Here is an 18,550-nt window from a genome sequence, read left to right on the forward strand (position 1 = left end):
CTGTTTTTCTACTATGTGCCAAGTACAATGGCAGATACTGAGGATACAGAGATAAAAGACCACTGCCTTCCCTCAAAGAGATTACAGTCTAGTGGCTAAGAAAAAGAAGGAAAGACACAAATCTCATCTAAGCAATTAGTCTCTGATGGAGCAGTTGAGGTGGACATCATTTTGAAGAGGTTAGGCAATGGTTCCTGGAGGATGTGACTCTTCAGCTGAGTACTTGAGACCTATGGGAAAGAGATGCATGAACCATGACCCAGAATCAAGATAAAACACACCAAATTCTGCAAACTAAAAATAGCTGAGCAAGACTGAGAAGTAAGGTAATAGTAAGACAGCATGAGATGAAGCTTAAAGGGTAGAGGAAGTTGAGATCCTGAAGGGTGGTATATTCGCTGCTAAGAAATGATTTCTGAAAAAGATGGAAGACTATTAAAAGGGATAGTGATGTGATTATAAGTGCATTAAAAAAAATCTAAAGAAAAGGCATACAGATTGCAAAGGAAGAAATAAAACTGACCCTATCTCCAGGTGACATGATTGTCTACATAAAAACCCCAAGAACCAATAAGGAAGTTGAGCAAAATTCCAGGTACGAGATCAATACACAAAAACCAATTGCAGTTATATATACTAACAATGAACATATGGAAACTGAAATTTTAAAAAACACACATTATTTTTACAATTGCTCCAAAGAAAATGAAATACTTAGGCATAAATCTAATAAAACATGTACAGGATCTGTATTCTGAAAATTTCAAAATGCTAATGAAAGAAATAAAAAAAGAGATAAATAAATGGAGAGATATACCATACTCACAGATTGAAAGATTCAACATAGTATACATGTCCATTCTCCCAAATTGATTTATAGATGTAATGCAATGCCTGGTGAATCCCAGAAAAATTTTTTGTAGACATAAACAAGCTTATTCTAAAATTTATATAGGAAAGCAAGGACCTAGAATAGCTAAATCAATTTTGAAAAAGAAAAATAAAGTACAAGGAATAACTTTATTTGACGTTGAGTTACTGTACAGCTACAGTAATCAAGAAAGCATGGTTTTAGTGACAGGATAGACTATTTAGTGACATATCAACGGAACAAAATAGAGAATCTAAAAATAGACCACAAAAATATACCCAACGGATTTTTGATAAGGGTGCAAAAGCAATTCAATATAGGAAAGATGATAGGATTTTCAACAAACAGTGCTAAAGCAACCAGATATCCACAGGCAAAAAAAAAAAAAAGAATCTTGACCTAAACCTCATATCTTACACAGAAATTAACTCAAAATAGATCATGGACTTAAATTTAAAATGTAAAACTATTACACATTTAGAAAAAAATAGAGAAAATCTTAGGGACGTAGAGCTAGGCAGAGTTGTTAGACTTGACACCAACAGCATGTTCCATAAAGGAAAAATTGATAAATTGGACCTCATAGAATTAAAAACTTTTGTTTTGCAAAAAAATCCTGTGAGGAGAATGAAAAGACAAGCCACAGACTAGGAGAAAATATTTGCAAATGACATATCTGACAAAGGACAATTATTTAGAATATATAAAGAGCTCTCAAGTCAACAGTAAAAAAATCCCAAGCAATCAAATTAAAAAATGGGCAAAGACAAGAACATAAATTTTACTAAAAAACATAGAGATGGCAAATATGCACATAAAAATATGTTCAACAAAAGTAGCCATTAGAGAAATGCAAATTAAAACCACAATGAGATGTCACTATACACTATCAGAATGGCTAAAACAAAAAATAGTGATAATGCCAAATGTTGGGGAGGATGCTGAAAAACCACATAACTATACTTTACTGGTGGGATATAAAATGGTACAGCCACTCTGGAAAAGATTATGGCAACTCCTCAGAAAACTAAATCATACAACCCGGCAAATGAACTCTTGGGTGTTTATCCCAAAGAAATGAAAACTTACGTTCGTACAATAACCTGTATATGAATGTTCGTAGCAGCTTTGTTCACATTAGCCAAAAACTGAAACCAATCCAAATGTCCTCCAGTGGGTGAATGCTTAATCAAAGTGTGGTACTAGTCAGCAACAAAAAGGAATGAGCCATTGATACATGCAACAACTTGGATGGGTCTCGACATAGTTCTACTGAGTAAAACAAGACAATCTCGACAGGTTACATTTCATGATTCCTTTTACATAACATTCCCGTATTGATAAATTATAGAGGAGAACAGATTAGTGGTTGACAAGGGATAGGGAAGGGGGAAGGAAGGAGACAGTTGTAGCTATAGAAGGGGATCCTTGTGATGGAAATCTTCTATATGTTTACCGTAATGATGGTCACACAAATATACATGTGTGATAATGTTAGACAGAACTAAGTATAAACACACACAAATTAGTGTATGTAAAACTGGTAAAATCTGAATAAGGTTGGTGGATTGTATCAATGTCAATTTCCTAGTTGTGATATTGTACTATAATATGCAAGATGTTACCACTGTGATAAACAAGATGATAGATATAAGGGATCTCTATTGTTGCTCACAACTGCATGTGAATCTGTAAATATCTCAAAATAGGTAAAAAAAAAATCACTCCAGGTGTAGTATAAGGATAGATTGGTAATGAGGGTAGAATACAGAAGACTTACTGGGTTATTGGATGAGTGTGTGTGTTTGCTGGGGGAAAGTAATGAAGAACAGGATACAGTCTATGATGACCACCGGTTTCTTCCTTGGGCTTTATTCATCAGGAGAGAAAACAGAGGAGTAAACAACTGAAGAAGAGGGGTGATGAATTCAATTTTGAACTTGCTGAGTTTATTTTCCATCAACCAAGCAGAGTATATAAAATGAGACTATAAGAAAGGAAGAACAGGAATACCTGGGCAAGGGAAACATATAGAGTATTCTGCTGGATTTTATATACATACTCTTCACATAGCATTTCAACACATGAATGAGTATTAAAATATCAGAGTCATTGGTATATCACAACAAAGGAATTTTTGAAGTCAGAGGCAAGAGTAAACATACAAAAATATCTGTGGGAATTTCAAATACAGGCTGTATAAAGTGATGTGCATTTCCATTATGCATTAAAGTAAAAAGGGATTGATATTGAGTACCCTCTGCGTGTGCCAAGTTCTACATCAGTGTTCAGAAGTACTATCCTGTTTAATCTTCACAATAGGCCTAAAAAGTTGTTTTATTATCTACAATTTCTAAACAGAGAAGTTAAGTAATTTGTCAAATGAAACAAAGCTGATGAGTGATGTCTTGGGCTAGAATTTGAATCTAGATGTGTTTAACTTCTAAGCCCACATTCTTTCCACTATATCAAGAAGCTTGTGGGGGAGAGCAGATCATAAAACCTTTTTAAAAGTTACAGATTTTATATTGTTGCTTATTTAGGGATTTTTGTAGAGTTAAACGTCTACGTTTATATTTGTAAGTGTTCGGTTTCCTACAGGGAAGTTTTAAAGCCTCCATTTAGGTTGCTTGCCCCATCTCCACAGGATGGCACGCCAGTTTGGCATCAGTTGAATATTCATTGTTTTCCATTCTCTGGATGCACCTGCTATGGTCTAGATTAGGAAGGGGTTAATTTTCTTATAGTAATTGTTAAGTAGTACCCTCCTTTTCAGGTTCCACTTAACACGCTTTTTTTTTCCAGGTATGCAGGCTCTATAGATATGTTAACAAGCATTTTTCACCTCAACTAATACAAACAGATAAACAGCAGGTGTCCTCAGTTCCATGTTCCCAAATTTACATGGTGCATTAGGTCTGACTTCATTAGCTACTAACTCGGGACTTCCTAAACCTCTATACCAGTAAACAGAAAGATACCTTTCCATCTCTACAGAAAATCCTGTACATTATAAGGTTTGTTTTCCCCTTTTCTGGTGATTTTCTATATATTCTATTTTTCAGTTCATATGTTTTTTTTGAGGTATTCCATTTCAGATTTTTAAGGTTAACACATCATGCCTAAGATCTAGGGCCTGAAAGTCAATTCAATTCCAGACTGTATATCACAGTCTACTTTCTTTACAAATCAAGAGCAGTCAAACCAAGCCTTGAAGAGGTAAACTTCACAGGCGTGAAGAGGTAAACTTCACAGGCGTGAAGAGGTAAAAAACACAGACGAAGCTTCACTATTTCCAAAGACCTTTATTATTATTATTCAGTAATCTAGATTTAATTTTCAAAGGCATTTCAACAGGAAACTCGCCACGTCCTATGCTATATCCATCAAAATGCAGATTCAAGCCTGAGTAGTATATCTCATATAAACACTAGAAAGGTGGGTGGGGAGTGGGTGATTTAAAGATGTTTACGTGATCTGATGCTCCGTTGGGTCAGTTCATTTTGATCCTTCACCTCTCTGAAGCATCCAAACCTTAGGTGTAGATTTAACTTTTCGCCATTTACGCCATCTAGTGGTTAGAAATGGTATATGTTTGGTTTTAAGGAAGATTCCTAATGACCGGGGGGCGGGGTGCACGAAAAACAAAACGGTTGGCCGCGACAATTTCCTAGTCTCTCGCCACATCACTTACCCCTCACACTGACACTTTTAACTACTTTAACCATTTTAGTATGCTCAGAGATGCGCAGAGAGAATGAAGGGGACGCACACAGGGACGCACGTCCCTTGACGCTGACATTTAGAAAAGGATTCTAAATCCTTCCTGTCATTCGCAAAGGACAGGAAAAGGAGTTGTGATGACACCTACACCGAGGAGACTGCCTGACTTTTCGGCAAGTTGGATAGATGACATGTTAACCCCTGCAATGTTAACATCTGGTTTGAGCAAATAAAAAGAAAGAGAAAGAGGAAAAGCACTTAAAAATTCCGCCGCGGGGCTCTGCAGGTCTTGCTACCCAGTAGCCCCCAGAAGACAACCAATTCCTGCGCGTTCCGCTCCGCTCACCCTCCTTCCCAGTTTCTCTTTCTCTCTCTCTTTTTCCCACGCTCGCCTTGAACCGGGACCCAGGGAGACAGAAGCGAGGCATCGGTCCCCTTCCTCCTCTCCTTCACCAAACCACCGCAGCCGAGCGCGTGAGGCTTCCCTTTGTTCATCGAGGCTCGCTCTCCTCCCCGGCAGATCCACCTGGATGCTCGGTGACATTTTGCGCCGGGGCTGGTGGGTGGCTGGGGTGGAGCGAGAGGAGCCCAAGGGGGCGGGGGCGGAGAAAGGTCAAGCCGAGAGAAAGGCAGGAGACGCCTTTCACAACCTGCGTGGCGGGGCGTGCGCGCGGTTATTTATTTATTTTCTCCTTATTTATTGATCGCACGAGGAGAGCGGCGCGCGGAGCCCGGGGAGATGCAGGACCACCCACTGGCGGGGAAGCAGCGTGCAGCCCTCCCGCGCCCCCGCGCTGCCGAGCGCCTCCTGCCTCCGCGCTCCGGCGAGTGCCCACGCCGGCCCCGGCCCCGGCCCCGCCGCGCCGCCGCCGCCCGCCCGGCCGCCCCGCAGCCCCGTCGCCCCGCAGCCCCGCAGCGCGCCGCTCGGGCCCCGGCGACAGCGGCGGCGCAGTAAGTTGGCAGGAGCGAGTCTCCTCCGTTCTCGCCTCCCCCGCACCTTTTGAACTTGTTGCTGCTGCTCGGCTCGCCTGCGCCTGGCTTTTGGAAGGTGAAAAGGAGGAGGGAGGCACGGAGGGATGGGGGCAGGGGAAGAAGAGCTCGCCTGAGCTTTATTTATGCTCCCTCGGCGCGTCGGATTCGGCTGCTCGCGAGCTGCTCTCTCTGCTTTTCCCTTTCCGGGTGCACGACCAGGACAAAGTCTCTATGCAACTCAGCCCCGGCGCGCACTTGGCCAGGTATGTACCGCGGGCGAGGCGCGTTCTGCGCGGAGGCAGATGCTGCTGCCGCCGCGGCGGCGGCGGTTGTCATTTCCCGGGTTCTGTAATTGTCACACTGCACCTGAGCTGAACTTGAAAAGAGAGTGAAGGGGCGATTGGGCGAACGCTTTTGGCAGACACAGGGGGTGCTTGTAGACGTGGGGGAGGAGGGTCTATATTAACGTCCCCCCAACTGTGCCCACCGCACAGCACCTCCATCTCTGCAAATAAGACCCGAGGAGTAGAGGCGGCAACCGAACTCCCAAAGAGACCTGGGGCAGCGGCTGTGACCGCATCTCGGAAGCTACAACAGGTCGCCTTTTTGAGACTCCTTTGGCGGGAAGGGCCACTTGGAAAGAGAAGGTTTGAAAAAGCTAAAAAGGAAGGTGGAAGGGTTTCCTAATTCGTCAAAAGAATACCACTGAGTGACTGTCCTTCGTTTTTCTATCCTACACGAGGCATACTGACCCCACATTATCCAGACTGTCAGCGGAGAAATCAAAGGCACCTATTGGAAGAAATTGCAGCACCTAAAGTCACCTGTGTACTTATTTGTGCCAGGAGTGGCCTGGTCCAGCTGCTGGAAGAGGTTTGGTTAGGTTCTGTTGGGCGCGATTGTGAGGACATTGTATTTTTTTTTTTTTCTGTTACTCCAAATACCTGTTTTTGAGGGACACTTGCCCTTCTGAGAACTGTGACTTCACCAGGAGCCCTACCTTGGAATAAGAGTGACACCTCTGGACCGGGTTTCTCAGTAGTATTTTGTTTGACAGGAGGAAGCGGGTGATTGTGGCTACTTTGACCCACTGTAGAGGCCTGACTGTCCTTCTTGCCTCCACTTAAGGAACCATGGCGGCGGGCGTAGCAGCGTGGCTGCCTTTTGCCAGGGCAGCAGCCATTGGCTGGATGCCTGTGGCCTCGGGGCCCATGCCAGCTCCCCCAAGGCAGGAGAGAAAAAGGACTCAAGATGCGCTAATTGTACTGAATGTGAGTGGCACCCGTTTCCAGACATGGCAGGACACTCTGGAACGTTACCCAGACACTCTGCTGGGCAGTTCAGAGAGGGACTTTTTCTACCATCCAGAAACTCAGCAGTATTTTTTTGACCGTGACCCAGACATCTTCCGCCATATCCTGAATTTCTACCGCACTGGGAAGCTCCACTATCCTCGCCATGAGTGCATCTCTGCTTATGATGAAGAATTGGCCTTCTTTGGCCTCATCCCAGAAATTATTGGTGACTGCTGTTATGAGGAGTACAAGGATCGCCGGCGAGAGAACGCGGAGCGTCTACAGGACGATGCTGATACTGACAACACAGGAGAGAGTGCGCTGCCCACCATGACTGCTCGGCAGAGGGTCTGGCGGGCGTTTGAGAACCCCCACACCAGCACAATGGCCCTGGTGTTCTACTATGTTACAGGGTTCTTCATTGCCGTCTCAGTCATCGCTAATGTGGTAGAAACAGTGCCATGTGGGTCCAGCCCAGGTCACATTAAAGAACTGCCCTGTGGGGAGCGGTATGCAGTGGCCTTCTTTTGCTTGGATACAGCCTGCGTCATGATCTTCACAGTTGAGTACCTGCTTCGCCTGGCTGCAGCCCCTAGTCGTTACCGCTTTGTGCGTAGTGTCATGAGTATCATCGATGTGGTGGCCATCCTGCCTTACTACATTGGACTGGTGATGACAGACAATGAGGATGTCAGCGGAGCCTTTGTCACACTCCGAGTCTTCCGGGTCTTCCGGATCTTTAAATTTTCCCGTCACTCTCAAGGCCTGCGCATCCTGGGGTACACGCTGAAGAGTTGTGCCTCAGAATTGGGCTTCTTGCTCTTCTCGCTCACCATGGCTATCATCATTTTCGCTACAGTTATGTTCTACGCAGAGAAAGGGTCTTCGGCCAGCAAGTTCACCAGCATCCCTGCCGCCTTCTGGTATACCATCGTCACCATGACAACACTAGGGTAGGTGCCATCAAGGGAAATGGGATGGAGGATGAATATGTGTGAGGTGATTGTGGACCCATTAAGGTTATATAATAATTCAAAGGAGATAATTTTTCTCTTTCCTCAGTGGGTTTAGGAAAGCATTATCTAAATGGTTTTGAAGAACTCTTTTGATCTGTGAAATAGGTATGATATAGAGGTTGAAGTACTGAGGAAGTTGCTGGCAAATGTTGAGTATTGATGCCTGAAAGTGATAAATACACAAAGAAATTTTAGAATTCCTGAGTATAGGGAAATATCATCAACATTATATTATATGTATGAATACATAAAAATATAATGACAATGAAGAAGACAAAATTTGTGCCCAAATAAAGGTATGAAAATGCACAATACATATTGAAATGCCTAGAAAGTGCTTCAATGTATTCAAATGAAAAGTTTCCATGTATATTTGAAGTATCATATGAATAGATACTTTTGCATGCATTTTCCCTCTAAGAACCATAATTCTTATCTTAGAACATTATAAAATATAGATTATAGATATGATTATCAAAGGATTTTGTAATATATATGCACATGTTCATATATATGTATTTTCACTATGACTGGTAGGTTATGCTGTGTTTTAGAATATCAAGGCTGAAATTGATCAACTATACAAAATGCAGTGGAATGATATTTGCAACATGTTAGAAACTCTAGGTTCATAGTTTCAAATAAAGAAGCAAATGACTGCCATCCACACATTTTTTCAGAAACTGTAGATCTCATCAGGCAATGGGCCCATGACTATTAAATACACATAGAAGGTAGAGCAGTGTCTGGTGAGACTGATGGTCACCAAGGGCTGTTTGCATTATAGAGTTTGGGTCCTAATATCCCTCTAGAATTCTTTGGTGCATTCTTTTATTTGGGAGTAATGGTGTTGTGCATCTAATGGGACATATTCTGAATTGATGTGGTTTTTTAAAATAAATTTTAAGCTAGAATTAAGATTTTTTAGATGGTAGAAAAAGGGGAGCTATGAAATGATTAATAATGTTAATCAAACTGCATAAAAGTAGCAGCATTTACATATTCGAGAATCCAATGAAGTAAAATGGTTAGAGCCTTTTACTTTTCCGAGTTCTTAGATAAGCCAAGTAGTGATGATAGTGCCCTTTCTTCAGCTTTATGCTGCTTTTCTTGCATGTTAATCAGTTCAATAAGGATTTGGTAATGGCTATAAGAAAAAAGTTATTCCCAAGGCTGCTTTTTAAGTTTTGTGTTTCTGTCTAATTTAATTGCCTTCTTTAAATGACAATGTGGTTAAAGTCAACTTAATTTTATTAGACCTATTGTGTTGAACGGAATTTCTCATGTCGTATGGCCAACTAATGGAATATTTTATGTGTGAAGAATTTTTGGCTAAGGTAATTAAGAAATTATGGTGAAGTAAAATAAAATGACTTAGGATTTTAATTTAGCCTCACAAATTTTTTGAAGATCTGATGGTGGATTTTCAAAAGTGAGTTAGTGAAAATCCATATCCTACTGCTTAGATTTCCCTTTTATCCTGTTGGTAATTTTGTGACAAATTTTGAAGAAGATGCAGACTGCCTTAGCAGTGTGGGTGCTTATTTCTTATCAAAGAGATTTTTACATGTATATATGTTTTTTGGTCTTGTTGTCTTTTTGTCATTTGAAATCTTTATTAAGGACGATTGGGTAGTGCAAATAGCTATCAGGACTTCAAATTAAAAATACACATGCATAAAAAGAGGACTCTGTCTTAAGAGGAAATATAGGAAGAAATATTAAAAGGAAATGTATTTTTAAAAATTTGGTGTCTATGGCAGTGTTGTTTGTGAAATATCAGTGAGTCATTTTAATACTATATACTGTCTATATGACTGAATATAGGTATTTTTATAATGAATGCTAAGATGCCAATTTCATCTGGCTAGGAGTTCTAATCTAGACATGAGAAGTTAGTATTATTTTTAAATTTGTTTCCTGAAATGACTTTCAAGTTTTTATTTTATTTTGAAATTTATCTTTGTTTTCAGGAGAAAAATCAGGAAATGTTAACCATTAATGACAATTTTTTATTATATAAATAAAATGCTTATAAGTATCTACTCTTTTAAATGATTTAAGAAACTGAATCATAATGCCTGAGTTTAATCTGTGAAATGGATTTAGTTCATGTGTTTGTTATGTAAGTGGATTGGAAGAATTAAATACACAAACTTTCTCAGAACTTGGAAGCAAAATGGGACTTACTTTTAAGACTTAAGTTTCACTGAAGTTGAAAAGTTTAATTTTCAGGAAATTAAGCTAGTTAATGATCCTGATGAATATAGAAGAGTTGCTTTTAAGTTGTAGAAATGTTGATGCAATCAAAATATAATCCATTTATTGGAGAATATATGTGAACATTTAACAAAGCATATGTTTTATAATATAGCCATGTTTCTTAGGAAAGTGTCTTCAGTTTCTCATCAAAATATATTTATAATGTATTTTATTTTCCTGGAGAAATAGATTTTTTAAAAAGCCAGCCTTTAAAAAGCCTGTCTTGTCTTTGGTTGCATTGTGACTCAACAGCTTTGTTTAAGAATAGAAAATACTCAACAAAAGCCATTGACTGAATTTATTTTTTACTCCATAGTTTTATACTTATAAGTTGAAGTAAAGGTATAAACTTTCTGGAAATATGCAATAGTTGGAGCTAATATCAAACTGTGTCTGATAGATGACTAAGAATTTCCCATTACACTGTCTGAGCTCTATTTACGTGGCTATTATTTGTAATGGAGCTAATGTCCATCAATTAATGATTAAAGAAGTGAAAATGGAATCCTAAACAGTGGTTATCAAAACTTCCAGCTCCTACAAATATTATCTGCACTAGAAGAAATAGTCAAGGGCTTTGTAATCAGGACTGGCAGAGTTTTCTGCTACCTATCATGTCATTTTAGACAATATTCAGTTGTTTTTTTGTTTGAAGAAATGATTGGGTCTATCTAAGAACTATTGTTTATTCATCTAATTATTTTTGTGTTCCCCAAAATATCAAATATATCATTATACTATAACTTGACCATACTTGTTATATATGTAATTATTTAATTTGCTGATAAAATGAAAGCTTTAAAATATAATTTGAAGGCTATCCATTTCCTATTAATTAAAGTAGGAAACATAAAAAGCACAATTTGAAAACTCAATGAAAGAAAGAATGTCAGAAAGGTTTTTTGAAACAGTGTTTAGATTGAATGGCCGTGCGTATCTGTTCCTTCCTTCCATTCTTTCTTTCTGAGCATATTTATTGAGCTGTACTAGGCCCTGATTACCCTTTTACTCCCCATCTCCCTCCTTTCCGTAGTGTAAATTCTAGTTACTGCCTTAAATTACCTTGGGAGAAAAAGAACCTGGAACTCCTCTTTTGTCCTAAAGACCTTTGGAAGATAACATCCAGTTGTTATTTTTCATTCAGGTGGTAGTACTTAAATGTTGCCAAGCTTAGGAAATTTCCAAATGTTCACCAATAATCAAAAACAATTTGGTAAAAATATATTTAACAAGGTCCGGCTTCAATTTGCCATTGTCCCTCAGGCTCATGACTTGTGAGTTAGAAGTGGTACCAGGTGGCACATTAAATGTTTGAGGAGCTATTATTTTAACCAGTATCTACATTCTTGGTGATGATTACTTACCAAGTCATGCTTTTTTAAAAACAGAGATCGTATCACTCATGACATAAAACTTAAGAACTTGAGAAGTGTCATTTCTGTGGTCTATACCACTTCTTTAATTTTCAAACAAAGTTGTTCTCATCAAAGTTTTCAATATGAGGAAGAAAGCTACTGCATGGCGTTTCTGTAAAGTTCATGCTTAGAATGAAACTTTATGATTTTAACTACACAAATTAATTTCTGACTTAACAAATCTAGGAAACCGAAAAGTTCACTTATGGTGTACATTTTATCAGAAACAAATATGATAGAATTACACCTATGCTCCCAGAAAACTTAGTGTAGTTGTCTATTTATAAGACTCTCAAAACTAGCTCTATAATATTTCAATTTTAATATATTTGGTAAATTGCTGTTTTAAGAAATAAAAAAGCAAAATAGTTTTCATTGCAATTTTCCTAACAATGTATCAGGGAGATTCCTCTTTTTAGAATGGCATACTTGGAGATGGTTTATGTATATATATGTATAAAATATGTCATATATGTGTCACGTATGTTATATTTTATATAACATACAAATATGTTGTATTGCATATACAACACATAAATATATTGTGTTATATATGTTATATATTTTACAATATATAACATGCATATGTTATGTAAATATGTTATAAATATATATTATTGAACAGAAGAATAAACTTTTAAATATCTTCCTTCTATTGTCACTATTCTGATTACATGGCTTTAGGGAATGTTGGGAGTATACCTCAGAGAATCATTTGGTTTCCCCGACCATTACTGAAAATGGATGGAATTATTTTCCCCTGTGCCAGCATCCATACATACATTTTTCTAATGTGTTCATCAAATACATCTTTACAAGACGGGAAGTACCAAAATTTATCTTTCTGATGAAGAGTCATACCATGAGTCACATCCATTTTTATTTTGGCATACTACAACATATTTTTATAAAGTTCTTTATAGAGCATGTTAATTGGTGGAAGTTGAAAATAAACTTTAAAAGAAATGTAGAAAAGTGTGATATGTATTCCTCTTTTAGCATTACAGGTAACCAAATCTTAACTGTCTTCATTTTGTTTTAGTCATCCTTTGAATTAGAGACAGCATTTGACATGACATATATGTTTTTTATATGTGTTTTTACCCAGCATTTTACATTTTTTTTTAACAAGCATTTACTTGGTTGCCAAGTGGAGATACGTCAGGAAGAAATAATACATATTCTCTCAGGACAGCACCCTAGAGAAGGGGCCTATTTCTAATTTTCAGTGGGTCCATTGGGATATTTTTTTTTCTTTTCAGGATTTCCCTTTAGATTACAGATTAGCTTGGTCTTAAACTTATTTCATTTGTATAGTTACTCCATTCAATTCTGATGTCACGTATTTTGTATTTGTGTAAACTTTCCTCCCAATTATACTCATCTTTGGAAATGAGTTAATAAAGTTCAAATTTCTTATTACCTAATTTCTATATTTCTTGTGGAAGGAAGCTTAGCTGTTATTTATTTAAAATCCATCATTTTACACATGCAAGATATTTTGTAGCTTGCTCATAGTTACACAATTAAATAGCAGCAGTATTTGTTGAAATTTCACTTTTCTTATTCATTTTTTTCTTAAAACTTTAAAACATTATCTAGGAAAGTGTGTTACAATAACTATCTGGGAGTTGCTTCTGGTGCTACAGGGATAAGAGAAGGAATAAATTTGCTCTTTATTCCATTATTACAGTGCATTTTTCTCCTAGTTCTACTCTCTGTGACTCACTCTTTCCACATTCCTCAGTATCACTGCTGGATCTGCATTTATTCACACAGCACTGGGGTTTATCATAATGGTGCCCAGTCAATATAACACAACCATGTGTCTTCATCTGGTGAACTGTTAGGCCATTTGGTGGCAAACTACTTGATGGTGAGTATTCTACCTGGCCTGATGGAGAAGAAAGTAAATCAATTATTTTGCCTGAATTACCTAAAAAAGAGTTGTTTAACAGTTGTTAACAACTGTGGGTTGTTAAAACTGTACAATTTAACTTCTCTTTCATTGAAAGAACAGGAATGGTGAAAAGAACATTCACTGAAAATGAAGTATTATTTTTCCTTCAGAGCTATGATAATGATTTCACTCTCTTTTTCCCCCCACTCTCCATATGTCTCGTATTGTTTTCTGAGCATGAATATATATATATATAGAAATAGGCATTGTTCTCTCACTAGCTTCAGCAGCTAGATTTGATGGTGTGGGATACGATCTGGTATTGAAAAGAACCCCAGGGGTAGACTGAGTAAACCCACTCTCTTGACATTTCTGTGCACATTTGCACTTCTTGCATCAGTAGATTCCATTGGAGTTTTTTGCCATTTAGTCTTCTCCTTTGAGAGCTAGCCTTTACAGTGCCCTTCTCCATGAAGCCTTCTTAACCTCTCAAGCCTACATCATCTAGAGTTGGAATTACCCTTGACATTAGTAAGTGCTATTTTATATATAATTTATGGTTTTATTTCTTGCTTTCTAACTAGATTGAAAGGCTTTTGAGGTTTGAGTCTATACCTTTTGGGGACTTATTACCTAGTTAAGTTCAAAAGTAGAAAAATCTATGTTAACGTGTTGCTATTCATGCTGTGAGATGATACCTGCACACCATGGAGAGCTCCTTAGCCACGGAACAGTGCCATTTCCACATTAGCAGTAATTTACTAATCTCATTTTATACTTTGTCCAATGTTAAAAAAATTTGAAGTTTATTCTTTGAACATTTTGTCTTTGAATGTACTACAATCTATTCTTTCAATTTTTCTCTTTTGACTAGGGAGGGCTATGAAACGTCCCCACTTTTTGATCTGTAACTAATTTTTCTCTGCAAAGGTTAGAATTGATGGCTGTTGATGGCTATTTCCTTCATCAGTTTGCTTTCTGGTGAAGGCTGGATAAATTGCAAATGCCTCTGGGAAGCATATGGAGATACCTTAAAATGTAAGTGAATCAGCACAGAAATATACTGCCTTCTCTTTCAAGCTCAATTCTCTATCTAAATATGAGCAGCCCAAGGAGCCCATGGGTTGAAAAGATATTGGATGACACTACGTCACTAGAAAGATGTTTTATCTCTTACCCACTAAACATGAGCTGGCACTGTTTTTATTTACCCAGGTCTACTCATTTATGCATAAAATTGAATTATTGTAAAATAGAGAACTATTGTCTGTAAATGACATATAGGATAAATGCAGTCTCTGTCAGGAAGAAGTTCCCATTCTAAGGGATTAAAAGGCAGGTATACAAAATGTAAATATACCTATAGATACATATCCTGGCATGGTGCAATCCATTGTGCATTGGGAATTTTGACAAGTCTGTTATGTAAAGAAGATCCAAATAATAAAAAGCGTGGGGAGAATAGGGAGTGAGTTATCAGAAGTTAATAATGAGAAAAAAATAACATTGAAAGAGTAGGATGACAGTTGAAATGATGTCAAACGGAATGGGAAGGTTTTGTTCTGAAAGTAAAAGGTCTTGTCTTTTTTGCTCTTATGTGGGCCTGATTCTTCCATCTTCTTCATTTTCTTCACTTTTAAGAATGCCGATAATAGTGCTTTTGGAAACCTAAAGTCTTACCATTAGCATATACTCTCAGGAAATCAAAATGCGACTCATAGAGTACAATTCAATTTAACAGACTTTTGTTGATCACTTACAACCTGTCATTGATCACAGCAGTAAACATAACTGCCAACTTCCTGACCTTAAGAACCATGTATTCTAGTAGGAGAGGCAGAAATAAACACATAAGTATATAATATGATTCCAGGTAGTGGTGGGTGCTACAAACAAAATAAATCAGGGTAAGTGTGGTGTTTTGGATAGGGGACAGACAAGGCCTTTCCAAGGGGAATATTTGAGTGGATGGCTAACTGAAGAGAATGAATACTGTGAATATCTGGATGACGAGCTTTAGAGGAAAAGAGAAAAGAAGTATAAAGACCTCAAGTTGGGAGGAGGCTTGGGTATTCCATCTAAAGCCGCTGTAATTGAAGGAAAGGGAGGGAGGGGTTAGTAGCAAATGCTGTCTGAAAGGTAGCTGGGACGAGATGATGTAGGACATTGTACACCATAATAAAGATTTCTAGTTTCATTAGAGACATAATGGGGAGACATTAGAGAGTTGTGAGCATGGTAGTGATAGAATATTATTTCTGTGTTAAAATGAGCACAAGCTCTAAAACATTAAGAATTTTTTAATGGTCATTTTAACATTAATTTCTCCACCATGTATAAATTCTGATTCTTTGTTAGATTCATTATACTTACCTTAACTTAAAATTTATATCCAATTATTCATGAGAGTTTCCAGAAAAATGGAATATTTTATAAGAATGCATGATTAAATTATTCCTACCTGACAAAAATAAAACTAGTTCAAATGAAAAGAATTCCATGTTTTAGCTAAAAGGAAAAACTGGTTCTCAATAGATATGAAGCTATCTGGGAAATGACTGAGGATAATTTTTTGTTTTGAATATGGATTTGCAGACTTAGAGTTGTCAATTCTAATGTTAGTGTTCAAGAATATCACATACGCTTGGGATTCTATTTAAAGAATTTTCATTTTTTTTCTCACTGTGCAGAAGATACATATATATCTTCTTCAGGTGTTTTGTTATTTTTGTGAGTTTGAAAGAAAAAATGGTTTACATGTCTTGAAATCTGTGAAAATTGCCAGAGGATATGTATTTTTAAACGCAGATTAAATTGGGACCATGTGTGTGGCAGATGTATAATGAAAACTAGGAGAGGCAGTGCTTTGGTAAGAATCACCATGCTGGAGAGTAAAACATAATCGTGAATGGATAGTTGGAGAGAACTGGGTTTAGAAGAACAAGAATTGGATTAACAGCATAAAAATACAAAAAAAAAAAAAAAAAAAAAAAAAGTGTGTGCTTCCCAAATGAGCAACTTGTGAAAATAGTTCCTGCATTTAAAGGAATTCAGTGTGGCATCTCGCTTGGGCATGCCATTGCCATTAAAACATCTGTCCTCCAGCTAATCATGCATCCTACCCAGAAGTTCTGTCCAGAGGCTTACTTCCTGATAGAACAAGGTGGGATTCATAAGCGCCATCACAAAGGATGGCACTTTCCAGAGGAAAGGTCCTGTCCTCTGCATATGATGCAGTTGATAATGACAATCACACTCTCATAATTTTGCTGTCTGTTGTATATTTTGAAGGGGAACTGGTTTCCTTTCATCATGCTACAGAAATTAAGCTATCTAACCCTATACCATTTTAATGCATTTTGGAAAAGGAAAATCCTTATGCATATTGTTTTAGATAACACTTTGGAGCTTATGAAAATGTTTCCAGTTCTTACCAAATGTGTTTTTTTTTGGAATGAAAAATAAGCACATGTATTTGTATTCTTCTTAAATTAGGTGAACCCAGTAATGCTTGTTAGACACTTTATTGGATCAGAAAAGAATGTGCCTATAGACTCTCCCTAATGTCTGATTTTCTGCTTCAGTTTAAAGGTATTAAAATCATGGAATTTTGATTTGCAGGGTTTTTTAGAAATCATCTTGTAGAAACTTCTCAGTTTATACTTGAAGAAGCTAGGAAACAAAATCACAGAGCTAGTTAGTGGAAGAACATACGCTAGATTTCTGAGTGATCTTTTGAAGTCTAATGCTATTGAGAGCACAACATGCTCAAAGTGTTTTTTTCTCCATAATTTTTTCTCCACTGTACACCTATTTCTATGATTAAACAAAATATTACAAACAAAATAGAGTAACAAACCAAAGTAGTGTATATGCAGGCTTAAAATGGAGTTTTTTCACAATATAATTAAAACTCTGATAATGACTGCATATTATATGTGTGTGTATATATATATTTCATAGTCCCCCATGAGATATAACTATATATAATATATAAAATATATAATTATATGCACAATTTTTAATCTAGTGGGGGACTGTGGAGTAGTAACATAGATAAACAAATTCATGTAATAATTGTTACATGTAGAAAGTCTCAGTTTATCATTCTTCTCTTGGTCATCTAATTTTTAAGTCTTGCTGAAACTAAAGAGAATTCGTTATTGAAGTTTCAACTCTGAATTTTAGACAATTTTCTAAAGTGATGATTTTGTTGTTATTAATATCAACAGTATTGAAAGCAGGCTATGAAATCAGTGTCTAATCATTTGTTTGACTTGTTTTGGTCTGAAGAACAGAAATTCAAAAGTTGGAATATCAAATACAGTCATAATTTGCTCCAAAAAATCATGTTATGTTTTAAGTGAAAATACATGTTTAGATTCAAATGTAAGAATATTTTCAAATATTCTTCAATTAAACATTATAACATGGAATGTATTTTGAGGTGGTATTCTCAAACTTGTTTAAATAGTATGTTTCTGCTCTGAAAAACATATAAAATACCATTTTAATCCCTAAAATTACTAACGGGAAAACAACTCCTCCTTTAATGCCCTCATATTTTTTGGAAGTTAATATTCTGGAATATTAGGTAGTAAGCAGATACTTCTAACACTTTAGGGGAAATCTTCAAGATGAAGCTAAACTGATAAATTATAAGGCAGGACTTTACATTTCAATAGAATATGTTTAAAAGAGCTAAGCCTTTGATACTAACAGCTTAAAGAGCTAAACCGAGACACGTTGATTTTGTTTTACTCCAAGTGCACAGATTTGAACTAATTATTATCCTTCTTCATGACACACATCTATCATTCATCCGTTCATGGCCCTCTTTATTATTTTACTTATTTAATAACTTCTAATGGTGTAATATGCACAGGGGAACCTACCTATGTCATTGATATTCACCTACATTAACCATAAGCACCTTCTCTTCTTATTACGTCCCACTAGCTTTCTTTGCTGGAGATAGCATCATCCTGTATCCTGTATTTAGCATTTTTAAAACTATATTTTCAATTGGGAGATTTTGTTAACTTTTTAAAAGGATATCATGTGGCATGCAATCTTTTGGGCTTTTACATATAGTA

At 37.1% G+C, this 18,550-nt stretch overlaps 1 protein-coding gene across 1 annotated transcript; it reads left to right on the plus strand.

Moving 5' to 3' along the window:
• Window positions 1-5,575: 5,575 nt before the first annotated feature.
• LOC131396612 (potassium voltage-gated channel subfamily D member 2) lies at window positions 5,576-8,094 on the plus strand. Its single transcript, XM_058528973.1, has one exon. It carries the CDS (start codon window positions 6,700-6,702, stop codon window positions 7,816-7,818), a length of 1,119 nt encoding a protein of 372 aa, XP_058384956.1. The 5' UTR covers window positions 5,576-6,699; the 3' UTR covers window positions 7,819-8,094.
• The last annotated feature ends 10,456 nt before the right edge of the window (window positions 8,095-18,550 follow it).

Source organism: Diceros bicornis, chromosome 3 (assembly GCF_020826845.1).
Source record: "Diceros bicornis minor isolate mBicDic1 chromosome 3, mDicBic1.mat.cur, whole genome shotgun sequence".
In the NCBI taxonomy this organism is placed as follows: Eukaryota; Metazoa; Chordata; class Mammalia; order Perissodactyla; family Rhinocerotidae; genus Diceros; species Diceros bicornis.